Source organism: Cherax quadricarinatus, chromosome 50 (assembly GCF_038502225.1).
Source record: "Cherax quadricarinatus isolate ZL_2023a chromosome 50, ASM3850222v1, whole genome shotgun sequence".
NCBI lineage: Eukaryota > Metazoa > Arthropoda > Malacostraca > Decapoda > Parastacidae > Cherax > Cherax quadricarinatus.
In genome coordinates, this window is record NC_091341.1 from 15,872,883 (window position 1) to 15,892,038 (window position 19,156).

Below are 19,156 nucleotides of genomic sequence, written 5' to 3' on the forward strand. Positions count from 1 at the left end.
TAGTATTAAGGTGTGTAGAGCAGTGTTAAGGTGTGTAGGGCAGTGTTAAGCTGTATAGAGCAGTGTTAAGGTGAGTAGAGCAGTGTTAAGCTGTGTAGGGCAGTATTAAGCTGTATAGTATTAAGGTGTGTAGAGCAGTGTTAAGGTGTGTAGAGCAGTGTTAAGGTGAGCAGAGCGGTGTTAAGCTTGGGAAGCAACACAGGACTCTTGCCTTCAGTGTTCTCACTGGCTGGTAGTTGAACTTCTCGCTATTAGTACCTAAGCTTAACGGGTCATGACGTGATCTACCACACCTGTTCTTGGTGGCAGTGGTGGTGGTAGTGGAGGTGGAGATGGGGGTTATTGTGGGGGTGGGGTTATGGTGGGGGTTCTCTGGGGGATATACTTTTACTAATGGGTAAGACACATGTGCAACACCAGGAATGTTTGACAGAACGTTTCGCTTGCGTTGCAGCCTTCTTGAGTTGATACAGATGAATCACACTCCTGGAGACAACAGTGTTGCTGGAAGACGATGTAGTCACTTTCACCAGTGGTTGTGGTAGTGGGGTGGTGATAATAGTAGTAGTGGCTATGGTTATTAACTAGTGGTTATGGTGGTGTTGCTAGCTTGGCTTGTTGTGGTGTCCCGTGACCTGGTAGGGAACGCTCGTGCTTCACACACTGAGTGTCCGTGGTTCAATCCCCGGCCGAGTGTAAATATTGGGAGTGTTTCCTTACACCTGCTGTCCCTGCTCACCTAGCAAGTATGTACCTGGGTGTTAGCCGACTGGTGTGGGTGGCATCCTGGGGGACAAGACTGAAGGACCACAATGGAAATAAGACAGTCCTCGATGACGCACTGATTTCTTGGGTTAAGAGGCACGTAAGTGCCACTCTAATCTACCTTAATTATTATCGCATTTGCTTTGTCTGTTTCGTAAGGTGAAGTCTAGGATGTTATACCATGAATTAAGGAAAGATCCTGGACTTCACCTTACGAAGATAAGATAAGATAAGATAAGATTTCGTTCGGATTTTTAACCCCGGAGGGTTAGCCACCCAGGATAACCCAAGAAAGTCAGTGCGTCATCGAGGACTGTCTAACTTATTTCCATTGGGGTCCTCAATCTTGTCCCCCAGGATGCGACCCACACCAGTCGACTAACACCCAGGTACCTATTTGCTGCTAGGTGAACAGGACAACAGGTGTAAGGAAACACGTCGAAATGTTTCCACCCGTCGGGAATCGAACCCGGGCCCTCCGTGTGTGAAGCGGGAGCTTTAGCCACCAGGCAGATTATTGTGGAAAGATAAACATGTTATTAAAAGACGGGGGAACTTACGCGCCCCTTAACCTGTGTGGCTAACCCTTCGGGGTTAAAAATCAGAACAAAATCTTATCTATATCTTAATTGTTGTTACCCTTGTTTCTGCTACTAGCAATCCAGCTGCTAGTATTAATGCTTCTACCACAAAAAAAAAACCTCCACCACATTTCCTTGGTTTCCCTGCTGTGTGTTCCCAGGCTGTGAGTAGCTTTGCCCGTTGTACCACTACAAATGAGCACCTCTGCTATCGCTGTGCGTCCCGATAAAATCCGCGCCAGACATGGTGAACACAGCCACCAGAGAGGCGGGATCAGCAGCGGACACATCACACACCCGGGCTGGCTCGTAAAACCCTCTGGGGAGCGCTTGTCTCAACCCATTACTGCATGTAACGCTTCTCACAACATAAGAAGGAAGGAGCACTGGTGCAGGTCTACTGACCCAACCTAGGCAGAGCTAACTCACACTCCTTCATAAGGAAGATACATTACACTAAACCCAACAGAGATTTATGAACTATTACCACTGTTCCACACTGCTCAACCTCACACACGGGTCCGCTGCAAGACTAGGCGCCTCCCACCGAGGTAGTGACTCCCCCCCCTTCCCCGTTCAACAGTTGTCTTTCCAGAAGTGTGCAAACGTCACAATTCAAATGACTTCTCAGAGCAGCAACATCCCTCACCCTTCTTTCAGAGAGCAGGTATTGTACTTTCCACCTCCATCACTCAAGTACAACTAGCAGGTTTCCCTAAGTACCCTTCATAAACCTTATCTTGCTCACACTCCAACAGCACGTCAAATCCCTAAAAACAACTCGTCTCCACTCCACTTTAGACAGAACATGCGGCACCGGACTTTTTCCGATACCTGGAATTCCCAGCTACACCCCAAGCCAATTCATTCAATGATCTATCTTCTAATGACGACTTGTATTAAAAGGGTTATTTTGATCCCCAGTCCTTCCTGTGGCTTATCTGCACATGATATTATATGTGAAAAACAACCAGATACAAAAGAACCACGGCGGAAGTTGAATGTTCTATACCTTTCGTGTTGCAATCAACATATCATCAGGAGTTTGCAATGTTGCAGAAGAGAGAAGGACGTCCAAGCAGACACAATCACAGGAAGCGCCTTTGTGCTTTGTCCGTCGATATTCAGCACGAGACAGACAGACAGACAGACAGACAGACAGACAGACACACACACACACACACACACACACACACACACACACACACACACACACACACACACACACACACACACACACACACACACACACACACACACACACACACACACACACACACACACACGCAGACAGACAGACAGACAGACAGAGACAGACAGACAGACACACACACACACACACACACACACACACACACACACACACACACACACACACACACACACACACACACACACACACACGTATCCAACGGGATACCAAATCCTGAGGAAAGACAGAGGGAACAGGGGGGGTGGAGGAGTGGCGTTGCTGATCAAAAATCGCTGGAATTTTGATGAGCTGGAGAGAGAAGATAGCGGAGAAGAAAGTGATTACATAGTGGGAACACTTCACTCTGGAGGTCCCAAGGTGGTAATAGCAGTGATGTATAACCCACCACAGAACAGCAGGAGGCCAAGGCAAGAGTACGACGAGAGCAATAGAGCGATGGTTGACACACTGGCTAGAGTGGCCAGAAGAGCTCATGCATGCAGGGCAAAGCTCCTGATCATGGGTGACTTTAACCACAAGGAGATAGATTGGGAGAACTTGGACCCACATGGGGGCCAAGATACTTGGAGGGCTAAGATGATGGAGGTGGTACTGGAGAACTTCATGTACCAACACGTAAGGGACACTACAAGAGAGAGAGGAGAGGATGAACCAGCAAGGCTGGACTTAGTATTCACCTTCAGTAGTGCAGATATCGAGGACATCACATATGAAAGACCCCTTGGGGCCAGTGACCATGTGGTTGTAAGCTTCGAATACACAGTAGAGCTACAAGTGGAGGGAGAAGCAGGAAGGCCAGGACGAATGAAGCCAAACTACAAGAAAGGGGACTACACAGGAATGAGGAACTACCTGAACGGGGTTCAGTGGGACAGAGAACTGGCAGGGAAACCAGTTAATGAGATGATGGAATATGTAGCAATAAAATGCAAGGAGGCTGAGGAGAGGTTTGTACCCAAGGGTAACAGGAGTAATGAAAAAGCCAGGATGAGCCCATGGTTTACCCAAAGGTGCAGGGAGGCAAAAACCAAGTGTGCTAGGGAATGGAAGAAATATAGAAGGCAAAGGACCCAGGAGAATAAGGAGAACAGTCGTAGAGCCAGAAATGAATATGCACAGATAAGAAGGGAGGCCCAAAGACAATATGAAAATGACATAGCAGCGAAAGCCAAATCTGACCCGAAACTGTTGTACAGCCACATCAGGAGGAAAACAACAGTCAAGGACCAGGTAATCAGGCTAAGGAAGGAAGGAGGAGAGACAACAGGAAATGACCGGGAAGTATGTGAAGAACTCAACAAGAGATTCAAAGAAGTGTTCACAGAGGAGACAGAAGGGACTCCAGAAAGACGGAGAGGTGGGGCACACCACCAAGTGCTGGACACAGTGCACACAACCGAGGAAGAAGTGAAGAGGCTTCTGAGTGAGCTAGATACCTCAAAGGCAATGGGGCCAGATAACATCTCCCCATGGGTATTGAGAGAGGGAGCAGAGGCGCTATGTGTACCCCTAACAACAATATTCAATACATCTATCGAAACCGGGAGATTGCCTGAGGCATGGAAGACAGCAAATGTAGTCCCAATCTTTAAAAAAGGAGACAGACATGAAGCATTAAACTACAGACCAGTGTCACTGACATGTATAGTATGCAAAATCATGGAGAAGATTATCAGGAGAAGAGTGGTGGAACACCTAGAAAGGAATGATCTCATCAACAGCAGCCAGCATGGTTTCAGGGACGGGAAATCCTGTGTCACAAACCTACTGGAGTTCTATGACATGGTGACAGCAGTAAGACAAGAGAGAGAGGGGTGGGTGGATTGCATTTTCTTGGACTGCAAGAAGGCGTTTGACACAGTTCCACACAAGAGATTGGTGCAAAAACTGGAGGACCAAGCAGGGATAACAGGGAAGGCACTACAATGGATCAGGGAATACTTGTCAGGAAGACAGCAGCGAGTCATGGTACGTGGCGAGGTGTCAGAGTGGGCACCTGTGACCAGCGGGGTCCCGCAGGGGTCAGTCCTAGGACCAGTGCTGTTTCTGGTATTTGTGAACGACATGACGGAAGGAATAGACTCTGAGGTGTCCCTGTTTGCAGATGACGTGAAGTTGATGAGAAGAATACACTCGATCGAAGACCAGGCAGAACTACAAAGGGATCTGGACAGGCTGCAGAACTGGTCCAGCAATTGGCTCCTGGAGTTCAATCCCACCAAGTGCAAAGTCATGAAGATTGGGGAAGGGCAAAGAAGGCCGCAGACGGAGTACAGTCTAGGGGGTCAGAGACTACAAACCTCACTCAAGGAAAAAGATCTTGGGGTGAGTATAACACCAGGCACATCTCCTGAAGCGCACATCAACCAAATAACTGCTGCAGCATATGGGCGCCTAGCAAACCTCAGAACAGCATTCCGACATCTTAATAAGGAATCGTTCAGGACCCTGTACACCGTATACGTTAGGCCCATATTGGAGTATGCGGCACCAGTTTGGAACCCACACCTAGCCAAGCACGTAAAGAAACTAGAGAAAGTGCAAAGGTTTGCAACAAGACTAGTCCCAGAGCTAAGAGGTATGTCCTACGAGGAGAGGTTAAGGGAAATCAACCTGACGACACTGGAGGACAGGAGAGATAGGGGGGACATGATAACGACATACAAAATACTGAGAGGAATTGACAAGGTGGACAAAAACAGGATGTTCCAGAGATTGGACACAGTAACAAGGGGACACAGTTGGAAGCTAAAGACACAGATGAATCACAGGGATGTTAGGAAGTATTTCTTCAGCCACAGAGTAGTCAGTAAGTGGAATAGTTTGGGAAGCGATGTAGTGGAGGCAGGATCCATACATAGCTTTAAGCAGAGGTACGATAAAGCTCACGGCTCAGGGAGAGTGACCTAGTAGCGATCAGTGAAGAGGCGGGGCCAGGAGCTCGGACTCGACCCCCGCAACCTCAACTAGGTGAGTACAACTAGGTGAGTACACACACACACACACACACACACACACACACACACACACACACACACACACACACAATCAATCCATACAATCCTACAAGTTCACGCACCCAGCAGTCCTCGTGATCCTTGTAGGATTGTATGGTCCAGTGGGTTAGATCGTCGTGAATTTTCGCCCACCATGAGGGGGGCTAAAACAACACGGGGTCGATCCTCCGGCTAGTCGTATTGTTGTTATTGATTAAATACCACTCGTTCATGGTTACAATACTATATATATATATATATATATATATATATATATATATATATATATATATATATATATATATATATATATATATATATATATATATATATATACATACATATATATATACATATATATATATATATTGCCAAATAGGTAAAACTGGTCATTTACCAAGAACTCATTTAAAATTAAGTCTTCTAAAATTTCTCTTATACGTTTAAATACATATTTTTTTTTTCATTTATGTTAATGCAGAAATTAATAGCAAATTTTACCTATTCGGCACGACATACATAAATATAGAGAGAGAAGCACGCGCGAGCGCCACAATATTAATGTTCTCTTCTGTCCGCCCATAAAGCTTAATTAAACCTTTGGAGTTTTTGGTATTTTTATGAACACTATTGTTATATATTCAAATGTGGACACACACGTCAAACATTATTTTTTTTCTGATTTAGATAATAAACTATTGTTTTACTCTTCATTTGTAGTGATGATTTTGTATTTTGTGTGTGTGCCATTTTATCTTGTCAAACAAGCAGAATTTTCATATATTTTGTTTTTCTTTGCAAAAGTTGACTTGTGGGTTGATAGTGAGTAATAATGGAAGGTTCAAATTAGTTGTGGGTCGCCGTGTAGTTGTCAATGTGATATTGTTTGTGAACAGACTGGGATACACCTGTGATACACTTGTGACACTGGGATGCACCTGTGATACACCTGTGACACTGGGATGCACCTGTGACACTGTAGTACACCTGTGATACACCTGTGACACTGGGCTGCACCTGTGACACTGCGATACACCTGTGACATTGTAATATACCTGTGACATCGGCATACACTTGTGACCGACTTCGAGGATTGTTATACCTTACCAGGGTTTACACCATAAATTTCAATCTTTGGATTGTAGGAGTATAGTTAGTGAGGAATGTATCAGATGTGGAAGTCCGATTGCCTGGAGGCGGGGCAGGCATGCTACACCTGTCCTAACAGCAGGCATGCTACACCTGTCCTAACAGCAGGCATGCTACACCTGTCCTAACAGCAGGCATGCTACACCTGTCCTAACAGCAGGCATGCTACACCTGTCCTAACAGCAGGCATGCTACACCTGTCCTAACGGCAGGCATGCTACACCTGTCCTAACGTCAGGCATGCTACACCTGTCCTAACAGCAAGCATGCTACACCTGTCCTAACAGCAAGCACCCTACACCTGTCCTAACAGCAAGCATGCTACACCTGTCCTAACAGTAGGCATGCTACACATGTCCTAACGGCAGGCATGCTACACCTGTCCTAACGGCAGGCATGCTACACCTGTCCTAACAGCAAGCATGCTACACCTGTCCTAACAGCAGGCATGCTACACCTGTCCTAACAGCAGGCATGCTACACCTGTCCTAACAGCAGGCATGCTACACCTGTCCTAACAGCAGGCATGCTACACCTGTCCTAACAGCAGGCATGCTACACCTGTCCTAACAGCAAGCATACTACACCTGTCCTAACAGCAGGCATGCTACACATGTCCTAACAGCAAGCATGCTACACCTGTCCTAACAGCAGGCATGCTACACCTGTCATAACAGCAGGCATGCTACACCTGTCCTAACAGCAGGCATGCTACACCTGTCCTAACGGCAGGCATGCTACACCTGTCCTAACAGCAGGCATGCTACACCTGTCCTAACAGCAGGCATGCTACACCTGTCCTAACAGCAGGCATGCTACACCTATCCTAACAGCAGGCATGCTACACCTGTCCTAACGGCAGGCATGCTACACCTGTCCTAACAGCAGGCATGCTACACTTGTCCTAACAGCAGGCATGCTACACCTGTCCTAACAGCAGGCATGCTACACCTGTCCTAACAGCAGGCATGCTACACCTGTCCTAACAGCAGGCATGCTACACCTGTCCTAACAGCAGGCATGCTACACCTGTCCTAACGGCAGGCATGCTACACCTGTCCTAACAGCAGGCATGCTACACCTGTCCTAACAGCAAGCATGCTACACCTGTCCTAACAGCAGGCATGCTACACCTGTCCTAACAGCAGGCATGCTACACCTGTCCTAACAGCAGGCATGCTACACCTGTCCTAACAGCAGGCATGCTACACCTGTCCTAACGGCAGGCATGCTACACCTGTCCTAACAGCAGGCATGCTACACCTGTCCTAACAGCAGGCATGCTACACCTGTCCTAACAGAAGGCATGCTACACCTGTCCTAACAGCAGGCATGCTACACCTGTCCTAACAGCAGGCATGCTACACTTGTCCTAACAGCAGGCATGCTACACCTGTCCTAACGGCAGGCATGCTACACCTGTCCTAACAGCAGGCATGCTACACCTGTCCTAACAGCAAGCATGCTACACCTGTCCTAACAGCAGGCATTATATACCTGTCCTAACGGCAGGCATGCTACACCTGTCCTAACAGCAGGCATGCTACACCTGTCCTAAAGGCAGGCATTCTACACCCGTCCTAACAGCAGGCATTCTACACCTGTCCTAACAGCAGGCATGCTACACCTGTCCTAACAGCAAGCATGCTACACCTGTCCTAACAGCAGGCATGCTACACCTGTCCTAACGGCAGGCATGCTACACCTGTCCTAACAGCAAGCATGCTACACCTGTCCTAACAGCAAGCACCCTACACCTGTCCTAACAGCAAGCATGCTACACCTGTCCTAACAGCAAGCACCCTACACCTGTCCTAACAGCAGGCATGCTACACCTGTCCTAACAGCAGGCATGCTACACCTGTCCTAACAGCAGGCATGCTACACCTGTCCTAACAGCAGGCATGCTACACCTGTCCTAACAGCAAGCATGCTACACCTGTCCTAACGGCAGGCATGCTACACCTGTCCTAACAGCAGGCATGCTACACCTGTCCTAACAGCAGGCATGCTACACCTGTCCTAACAGCAGGCATGCTACACCTGTCCTAACAGCAGGCATGCTACACCTGTCCTAACAGCAGGCATGCTACACCTGTCCTAACAGCAGGCATGCTACACCTGTCCTAACAGCAGGCATGCTACACCTGTCCTAACAGCAGGCATGCTACACCTATCCTAACAGCAGGCATGCTACACCTGTCCTAACGGCAGGCATGCTACACCTGTCCTAACAGCAGGCATGCTACACTTGTCCTAACAGCAGGCATGCTACACCTGTCCTAACAGCAGGCATGCTACACCTGTCCTAACAGCAGGCATGCTACACCTGTCCTAACAGCAGGCATGCTACACCTGTCCTAACGGCAGGCATGCTACACCTGTCCTAACAGCAGGCATGCTACACCTGTCCTAACAGCAAGCATGCTACACCTGTCCTAACAGCAGGCATGCTACACCTGTCCTAACAGCAGGCATGCTACACCTGTCCTAACAGCAGGCATACTACACCTGTCCTAACAGCAGGCATGCTACACCTGTCCTAACGGCAGGCATGCTACACCTGTCCTAACAGCAGGCATGCTACACCTGTCCTAACAGCAGGCATGCTACACCTGTCCTAACAGCAGGCATGCTACACCTGTCCTAACAGCAGGCATGCTACACCTGTCCTAACAACAGGCATGCTACACTTGTCCTAACAGCAGGCATGCTACACCTGTCCTAACGGCAGGCATGCTACACCTGTCCTAACAGCAGGCATGCTACACCTGTTCTAACAGCAAGCATGCTACACCTGTCCTAACAGCAGGCATGCTACACCTGTCCTAACGGCAGGCATGCTACACCTGTCCTAACAGCAGGCATGCTACACCTGTCCTAACGGCAGGCATGCTACACCCGTCCTAACAGCAGGCATTCTACACCTGTCCTAACAGCAGGCATGCTACACCTGTCCTAACAGCAAGCATGCTACACCTGTCCTAACAGCAGGCATGCTACACCTGTCCTAACGGCAGGCATGCTACACCTGTCCTAACAGCAAGCATGCTACACCTGTCCTAACGGCAGGCATGCTACACCTGTCCTAACAGCAGGCATGCTACACCTGTCCTAACAGCAGGCATGCTACACCTGTCCTAACAGCAGGCATGCTACACCTGTCCTAACAGCAGGAATGCTACACCTGTCCTAACAGCAGGCATGCTACACCTGTCCTGACAGCAGGCATGCTACACCTGTCCTAACAGAAGGCATGCTACACCTGTCCTAACAGCAGGCATGCTACACCTGTCCTAACAGCAGGCATGCTACACCTGTCCTAACAGCAGGCATGCTACACCTGTCCTAACAGCAGGCATGCTACACCTGTCCTAACAGCAGGCATGCTACACCTGTCCTAACAGCAGGCATGCTACACCTGTCCTAACAGCAGGCATGCTACACCTGTCCTAACAGCAGGCATGCTACACCTGTCCTAACAGCAGGCATGCTACACCTGTCCTAACAGCAGGCATGCTACACCTGTCCTAACGGCAGGCATGCTACACCTGTCCTAACAGCAGGCATGCTACACCTGTCCTAACAGCAGGCATGCTACACCTGTCCTAACAGCAGGCATGCTACACCTGTCCTAACAGCAGGCATGCTACACCTGTCCTAACGGCAGGCATGCTACACCTGTCCTAACAGCAGGCATGCTACACCTGTCCTAACAGCAAGCATGCTACACCTGTCCTAACAGCAGGCATGCTACACCTGTCCTAACAGCAGGCATGCTACACCTGTCCTAACAGCAGGCATGCTACACCTGTCCTAACAGCAGGCATGCTACACCTGTCCTAACGGCAGGCATGCTACACCTGTCCTAACAGCAGGCATGCTACACCTGTCCTAACAGCAGGCATGCTACACCTGTCCTAACAGCAGGCATGCTACACCTGTCCTAACAGCAGGCATGCTACTCCTGTCCTAACAGCAGGCATGCTACACTTGTCCTAACAGCAGGCATGCTACACCTGTCCTAACGGCAGGCATGCTACACCTGTCCTAACAGCAGGCATGCTACACCTGTCCTAACAGCAAGCATGCTACACCTGTCCTAACAGCAGGCATGCTACACCTGTCCTAACGGCAGGCATGCTACACCTGTCCTAACAGCAGGCATGCTACACCTGTCCTAACAGCAGGCATGCTACACCTGTCCTAACAGCAGGCATGCTACACCTGTCCTAACAGCAGGCATGCTACACCTGTCCTAACAGCAGGCATGCTACACCTGTCCTAACAGCAGGCATGCTACACCTGTCCTAACGGCAGGCATGCTACACCCGTCCTAACAGCAGGCATTCTACACCTGTCCTAACAGCAGGCATGCTACACCTGTCCTAACAGCAAGCATGCTACACCTGTCCTAACAGCAGGCATGCTACACCTCTCCTAACGGCAGGCATGCTACACCTGTCCTAACAGCAACCATGCTACACCTGTCCTAACGGCTGGCATGCTACACCTGTCCTAACAGCAGGCATGCTACACCTGTCCTAACAGCAGGCATGCTACACCTGTCCTAACAGCAGGCATGCTACACCTGTCCTAACAGCAGGCATGCTACACCTGTCCTAACAGCAGGCATGCTACACCTGTCCTAACAGCAGGCATGCTACACCTGTCCTAACAGCAGGCATGCTACACCTGTCCTAACAGAAGGCATGCTATACCTGTCCTAACAGCAGGCATGCTACACCTGTCCTAACAGCAGGCATGCTACACCTGTCCTAACAGCAGGCATGCTACACCTGTCCTAACAGCAGGCATGCTACACCTGTCCTAACAGAAGGCATGCTACACCTGTCCTAACAGCAGGCATGCTACACCTGTCCTAACAGCAGGCATGCTACACCTGTCCTAACAGCAGGCATGCTACACCTGTCCTAACAGCAGGCATGCTACACCTGTCCTAACAGCAGGCATGCTACACCTGTCCTAACAGCAGGCATGCTACACCTGTCCTAACAGCAGACATGCTACACCTGTCCTAACAGCAGGCATGCTACACCTGTCCTAACAGCAGACATGCTACACCTGTCCTAACAGCAGGCATGCTACACCTGTCCTAACAGCAGACATGCTACACCTGTCCTAACAGCAGGCATGCTACACCTGTCCTAACAGCAGGCATGCTACACCTGTCCTAACAGCAGGCATGCTACACCTGTCCTAACAGCAGACATGCTACACCTGTCCTAACAGCAGGCATGCTACACCTGTCCTAACAGCAGACATGCTACACCTGTCCTAACAGCAGGCATGCTACACCTGTCCTAACAGCAGACATGCTACACCTGTCCTAACAGCAGGCATGCTACACCTGTCCTAACAGCAGGCATGCTACACCTGTCCTAACAGCAGGCATGCTACACCTGTCCTAACAGCAGACATGCTACACCTGTCCTAACAGCAGGCATGCTACACCTGTCCTAACAGCAGACATGCTACACCTGTTCTAACAGCAGGCATGCTACACCTGTCCTAACAGCAGACATGCTACACCTGTCCTAACAGCAGGCATGCTACACCTGTCCTAACAGCAGGCATGCTACACCTGTCCTAACAGCAGGCATGCTACACCTGTCCTAACAGCAGGCATGCTACACCTGTCCTAACAGCAAGCATGCTACACCTGTCCTAACAGCAGGCATGCTACACCTCTCCTAACGGCAGGCATGCTACACCTGTCCTAACAGCAACCATGTTACACCTGTCCTAACGGCTGGCATGCTACACCTGTCCTAACAGCAGGCATGCTACACCTGTCCTAACAGCAGGCATGCTACACCTGTCCTAACAGCAGGCATGCTACACCTGTCCTAACAGCAGGCATGCTACACCTGTCCTAGACTGCAATAGTTGGCGGAGGGAGAATTATATCAGCTGATGTGTGAAAACAAGTTTTGAAAAAAAAATACATTTTAATGCATCTGATCTCAAATATCTGCACTCATACCACCTGCATCACTAATACCACCTACCATTAATACCACCTACCATTAATATCACCTATTACTACTACTACTACTACTACTGCACCACTAACACCACCACCTACTACTACTGCACCACTAACACCACCACCTACTACTACTGCACCACTAACACCACCACCTACTACTACTGCACCACTAACACCACCACCTACTACTACTGCACCACTAACACCACCACCTACTACTACTGCACCACTAACACCACCACGTACTACTACTGCACCACTAATACCACCTATGTTTCAGGGTGTCCACCGCCACGATGCAGGTGGAGAAGCTCGTCTCCAAGTCTTCTAGCAGGTGAGTTTCCTGACTTTTCAACCACATTCTCTATCACCCTACAACCTTGTTTTATTCTGACCACGTCTCGTTCAGGGTAGAGCTTTATCTAGCTTTATCAAGGCTTTATAAAGCACTACCATGAGCGAAACGTTTTCCCACAAAATGTTTGTTCCATATATTGTCTTCATTCCCACACCTGTGAACATTAACCTTGTACACCCGATGTTCCTATATAATCATTGTTACTATACATTTAATGTAAAGTTACCATAGAGTGTACATAAATGTAGTACAGAATTAGTATTGAGTTACTATAGTTAGGGGAAGGTATCTCCCGCATCCCATATTCCCAGCCCAATCTACATCAACACACGCAAAAGGAATAGTGCAGAGTGTGGCACAAGTTTCTAACACAAATATCAGCAGTGAAGATTTGAAACTCATCAGATAAAGCATTCAAAAGTTCTCATGGAAACTAATAAACTAGTTCCTATGCATCTTGTGTATCCATATGCTCTTGCGCTAAGGTATATGGTGCGCAGAGTAAATTAGCCACTTCGCTGGCAAAATCTAAATCAATTTCTTCAGTAAAAATGGTTAACTGGGGCGTACGTAGCCCATGGACAACGGCAACAACAAAAAAAAAAGCAAATCCGAACTATCCACTAAGATACGCCAGTTTTGAAAGTTTGAAGTCGATCAGAAGAGGCATTCGCTAGTTACTGCACTGAAGCCACTATCCTCATTTGCTCAATAAAATTGACAAAATAGGACTTGCACAGCCCAATAACTAAGTAAGCTCTGCTCTAACAGAGTTTTAAGTTTGGTTTATTTTTCGTGAAATAAATTGAATATTACTGATTTAAACTGCTTGAGTCTGTAACATCTGATACAGCTTATGAAAAGGATGATTCTTCTCTTAAGATTAAGCTCAGTGGTGCACATTTTGTCAGCTTATTAACATAATTTAAATGTTGGTTTCGGTGGCTTCAAGCGTGTGTTCATTGACGGGTTCTGAACAAGGGAAGGTTCACAGTGTTGTTGATGGTGGGTTCTGAACAAGGGAAGGTTCACAGTGTTGTTGATGGTGGGTTCTGAACAAGGGAAGGTTCAGTGTTGTTGATGGTGGGTTCTGAACAAGGGAAGGTGCACAGTGTTGTTGATGGTGGGTTCTGAACAAGGGAAGGTTCACAGTGTTGTTGATGGTGGGTTCTGAACAAGGGAAGGTTCAGTGTTGTTGATGGTGGGTTCTGAACAAGGGAAGGTTCACAGTGTTGTTGATGGTGGGTTCTGAACAAGGGAAGGTGCACAGTGTTGTTGATGGTGGGTTCTGAACAAGGGAAGGTTCACAGTGTTGTTGATGGTGGGTTCTGAACAAGGGAAGGTTCAGTGTTGTTGATGGTGGGTTCTGAACAAGGGAAGGTTCACAGTGTTGTTGATGGTGGGTTCTGAACAAGGGAAGGTGCACAGTGTTGTTGATGGTGGGTTCTGAACAAGGGAAGGTGCACAGTGTTGTTGATGGTGGGTTCTGAACAAGGGAAGGTTCACAGTGTTGTTGATGGTGGGTTCTGAACAAGGGAAGGTTCAGTGTTGTTGATGGTGGGTTCTGAACAAGGGAAGGTTCACAGTGTTGTTGATGGTGGGTTCTGAACAAGGGAAGGTGCACAGTGTTGTTGATGGTGGGTTCTGAACAAGGGAAGGTTCACAGTGTTGTTGATGGTGGGTTCTGAACAAGGGAAGGTTCAGTGTTGTTGATGGTGGGTTCTGAACAAGGGAAGGTGCACAGTGTTCTTGATGGTGGGTTCTGAACAAGGGAAGGTTCAGTGTTGTTGATGGTGGGTTCTGAACAAGGGAAGGTGCACAGTGTTCTTGATGGTGGGTTCTGAACAAGGGAAGGTTCACAGTGTTGTTGATGGTGGGTTCTGAACAAGGGAAGGTGCACAGTGTTCTTGATGGTGGGTTCTGAACAAGGGAAGGTTCACAGTGTTGTTGATGGTGGGTTCTGAACAAGGGAAGGTTCACAGTGTTGTTGATGGTGGGTTCTGAACAAGGGAAGGTTCAGTGTTGTTGATGGTGGGTTCTGAACAAGGGAAGGTGCACAGTGTTGTTGATGGTGGGTTCTGAACAAGGGAAGGTGCACAGTGTTCCTGATGGTGGGTTCTGAACAAGGGAAGGTTCAGTGTTGTTGATGGTGGGTTCTGAACAAGGGAAGGTTCACAGTGTTGTTGATGGTGGGTTCTGAACAAGGGAAGGTTCAGTGTTGTTGATGGTGGGTTCTGAACAAGGGAAGGTTCAGTGTTGTTGATGGTGGGTTCTGAACAAGGGAAGGTTCACAGTGTTGTTGATGGTGGGTTCTGAACAAGGGAAGGTTCAGTGTTGTTGATGGTGGGTTCTGAACAAGGGAAGGTGCACAGTGTTGTTGATGGTGGGTTCTGAACAAGGGAAGGTGCACAGTGTTCTTGATGGTGGGTTCTGAACAAGGGAAGGTTCAGTGTTGTTGATGGTGGGTTCTGAACAAGGGAAGGTTCACAGTGTTGTTGATGGTGGGTTCTGAACAAGGGAAGGTTCAGTGTTGTTGATGGTGGGTTCTGAACAAGGGAAGGTGCACAGTGTTCTTGATGGTGGGTTCTGAACAAGGGAAGGTGCACAGTGTTGTTGATGGTGGGTTCTGAACAAGGGAAGGTGCACAGTGTTCTTGATGGTGGGTTCTGAACAAGGGAAGGTTCACAGTGTTGTTGATGGTGGGTTCTGAACAAGGGAAGGTGCACAGTGTTCTTGATGGTGGGTTCTGAACAAGGGAAGGTGCACAGTGTTGTTGATGGTGGGTTCTGAACAAGGGAAGGTTCACAGTGTTGTTGATGGTGGGTTCTGAACAAGGGAAGGTTCACAGTGTTGTTGATGGTGGGTTCTGAACAAGGGAAGGTTCACAGTGTTGTTGATGGTGGGTTCTGAACAAGGGAAGGTTCACAGTGTTGTTGATGGTGGGTTCTGAACAAGGGAAGGTGCACAGTGTTGTTGATGGTGGGTTCTGAACAAGGGAAGGTTCACAGTGTTGTTGATGATGGGTTCTGAACAAGGGAAGGTTCACAGTGTTGTTGATGATGGGTTCTGAACAAGGGAAGGTTCACAGTGTTCTTGATGGTGGGTTCTGAACAAGGGAAGGTTCACAGTGTTCTTGATGGTGGGTTCTGAACAAGGGAAGGTTCACAGTGTTGTTGATGGTGGGTTCTGAACAAGGGAAGGTTCACAGTGTTCTTGATGGTGGGTTATGAACACGCGAAGGTTCACAGTGTTGTTGGGCTGTATTAGGTTGAATTTAATATTAATTGATATGAGGCCTGGTCATGGACCGGTCCGCGGGGGCGTTGACCCCGCCGGAACACCCTCCAGGTATACTTCAGAGCACTTCTGGTCGTCTGCAAAATCTGTAAGTTGGTGTTTATCAATTAGGCATCTTGGGGGGGGGGATGATTTTGGGGCTGTGTAAGAACCAGTTTGGTTTAGAAAGACACGTGATCTATCATAAGGGCATATTAGAAACGTTTCGGTCCTGGGATCTTGATCACTTCTAACAAACAGAGGTTAAAAAGACAGTATGTATAGGCTGAGAGTGAGGTGTGAGTGACACCTGGTGACATGAAGAATGACATACTGGGATGAGGACACTTAGACAATGTCTACCATGTATCACTCACACCTCTCCGCCTATATATATTATTATTATTATCACACTGGCCGATTCCCACCAAGGCAGGGTGGCCCGAAAAAGAAAAACTTTCACCATCATTCACTCCATCACTGTCTTGCCAGAAGGGTGCTTTACACTACAGTTTTTAAACTGCAACATTAACACCCCTCCTTCAGAGTGCAGGCACTGTACTTCCCATCTCCAGGACTCAAGTCCGGCCTGCCGGTTTCCCTGAACCCCTTCATAAATGTTACTTTGCTCACATTCCAACAGCACGTCAAGTATTAAAAACCATTTATCTCCATTCACTCCTATCAAACACGCTCACGCATGCCTGCTCTAAGTCCAAGCCCCTCGCACACAAAACCTCCTTTACCCCCTCCCTCCAACCTTTCCTAGGCCGACCCCTACCCCGCCTTCCTTCCACTACAGACTGATACACTCTTGAAGTCACTCTGTTTCGCTCCATTCTTTCTACATGTCCGAACCACCTCAACAATCCTTCCTCAGCCCTCTGGACAACAGTTTTGGTAATCCCGCACCTCCTCCTAACTTCCAAACTACGAATTCTCTGCATTATATTCACACCACGCATTGCCCTCAGACATGACATCTCCACTGCCTCCAGCCTTCTCCTCGCTGCAACATTCATCACCCATGCTTCACACCCATATAAGAGCGTTGGTAAAACTATACTCTCATACATTCCCCTCTTTGCCTCCAAGGACAAAGTTCTTTGTCTCCACAGACTCCTAAGTGCACCACTCACCCTTTTTCCCTCATCAGTTCTATGATTCATCTCATCTTTCATAGACCCATCCGCTGACACGTCCACTCCCAAATATCTGAATACATTCACCTCCATACTCTCTCCCTCCAATCTGATATCCAATCTTTCATCATCTAATCTTTTTGTTATCCTCATTACCTTACTCTTTCCTGTATTCACCTTTAATTTTCTTCTTTTGCACACCCTACCAAATTCATCCACCAATCTCTGCAACTTCTCTTCAGAATCTCCCAAGAGCACAGTGTCATCAACAAAGAGCAACTGTGACAACTCCCACTTTGTGTGTGATTCTTTATCTTTTAACTCCACTCCTCTTGTCAAGACCCTCGCATTTACTTCTCTTACAACCCCATCTATAAATATGTTAAACAACCACGGTGACATCACACATCCTTGTCTAAGGCCTACTTTTACTGGGAAATAATTTCCCTCTTTCCTACATACTCTAACTTGAGCCTCACTATCCTCGTAAAAACTCTTCACTGCTTTCAGTAACCTACCTCCTACACCATACACTTGCAACATCTGCCACATTGCCCCCCTATCCACCCTGTCATACGCCTTTTCCAAATCCATAAATGCCACAAAGACCTCTTTAGCCTTATCTAAATACTGTTCACTTATATGTTTCACTGTAAACACCTGGTCCACACACCCCCTACCTTTCCTAAAGCCTCCTTGTTCATATATATAAATATATATATATATATATATATATATATATATATATATATATATATATATATATATATATATATATATTGTCATCTTAACCTCTGTATGTTAGAAGGTCCCAGGACTCTAACGTTTTCCAATAAATATGTCCTATTGTTTGTTTACGTGTCTTTCTAAACCAGTTTGTTGATATCTATTACCAAGGTTTATAAACCATACCACGGGCGGGATTGAACCCGCGGTCAGAGAGTCTCAAAACTCCAGACCGTCGCGTTAGCCACTGGACCAGGTCCAGTGGCTAACGCGACGGTCTGGAGTTTTGAGACTCTCTGACCGCGGGTTCAATCCCGCCCGTGGTATGGTTTGTTTGCAATCGTGTCATTACGATTTCGTGAGTCAAGGTTTATACCAAGTGCCACTATCTTATAAATAAAACTGACACCTTTCTCTGCACTGGACTAAAGAAACCGCTGCCTGGCGAAACGTTTCCGGAATAAATATACCCAAACGTTGCACAAGTTTCTCATTGATTATAATTGGCAGCTACATTCCAATAACAAACCCAACTCTCTTCTAAGGATGATAAACCAGTGTTGAAAGAGGATCCCACAAGAGGATCGAAATATACAAATCAATTAGTCTTCCTGTCTCTATGTGGGTTATTACTGAACACTGACAAGTGTTCAATACACCTTAGTTATCCAGTGTTGAAAGATGAGGCTCGTCAGAAGAGGCTTTTCTTTACGTTATGGCACGGAAACCAAGGGCGGGAATGAGTTCACATGATTGACAAAAGAGCAACTGCCCTTTCCAGTAGCTGCATAACCATCTTCTAGCGGTGAAAGTTTGCAGTGAACTGGAACAGGAATTTACAAGTTATATACGAAAACTTTTACAGCCGGGGAAAAAATATAACCATTGTAGTCTGTTCCTGTCCGAGGAGAGAGAATGTGGGGATAATACATGGATA

The 19,156-nt window shown here is 47.5% G+C and overlaps 1 protein-coding gene across 4 annotated transcripts in view; it reads left to right on the plus strand.

Annotated features, from left to right (window-relative positions):
• twz (BTB/POZ domain-containing protein twz) overlaps positions 1-19,156 on the plus strand; it is a 304,566-nt gene that overhangs the window by 32,984 nt on the left and 252,426 nt on the right. For all 4 annotated transcript variants that reach the window (XM_053786127.2, XM_053786126.2, XM_053786125.2 and 1 more), the window contains exon 2: positions 12,998-13,051. In XM_053786127.2, the coding sequence (XP_053642102.1) occupies positions 13,014-13,051 (38 nt within the window). In that variant the 5' untranslated portion in view covers positions 12,998-13,013. The remainder of the gene's footprint in view (positions 1-12,997; positions 13,052-19,156) is intronic.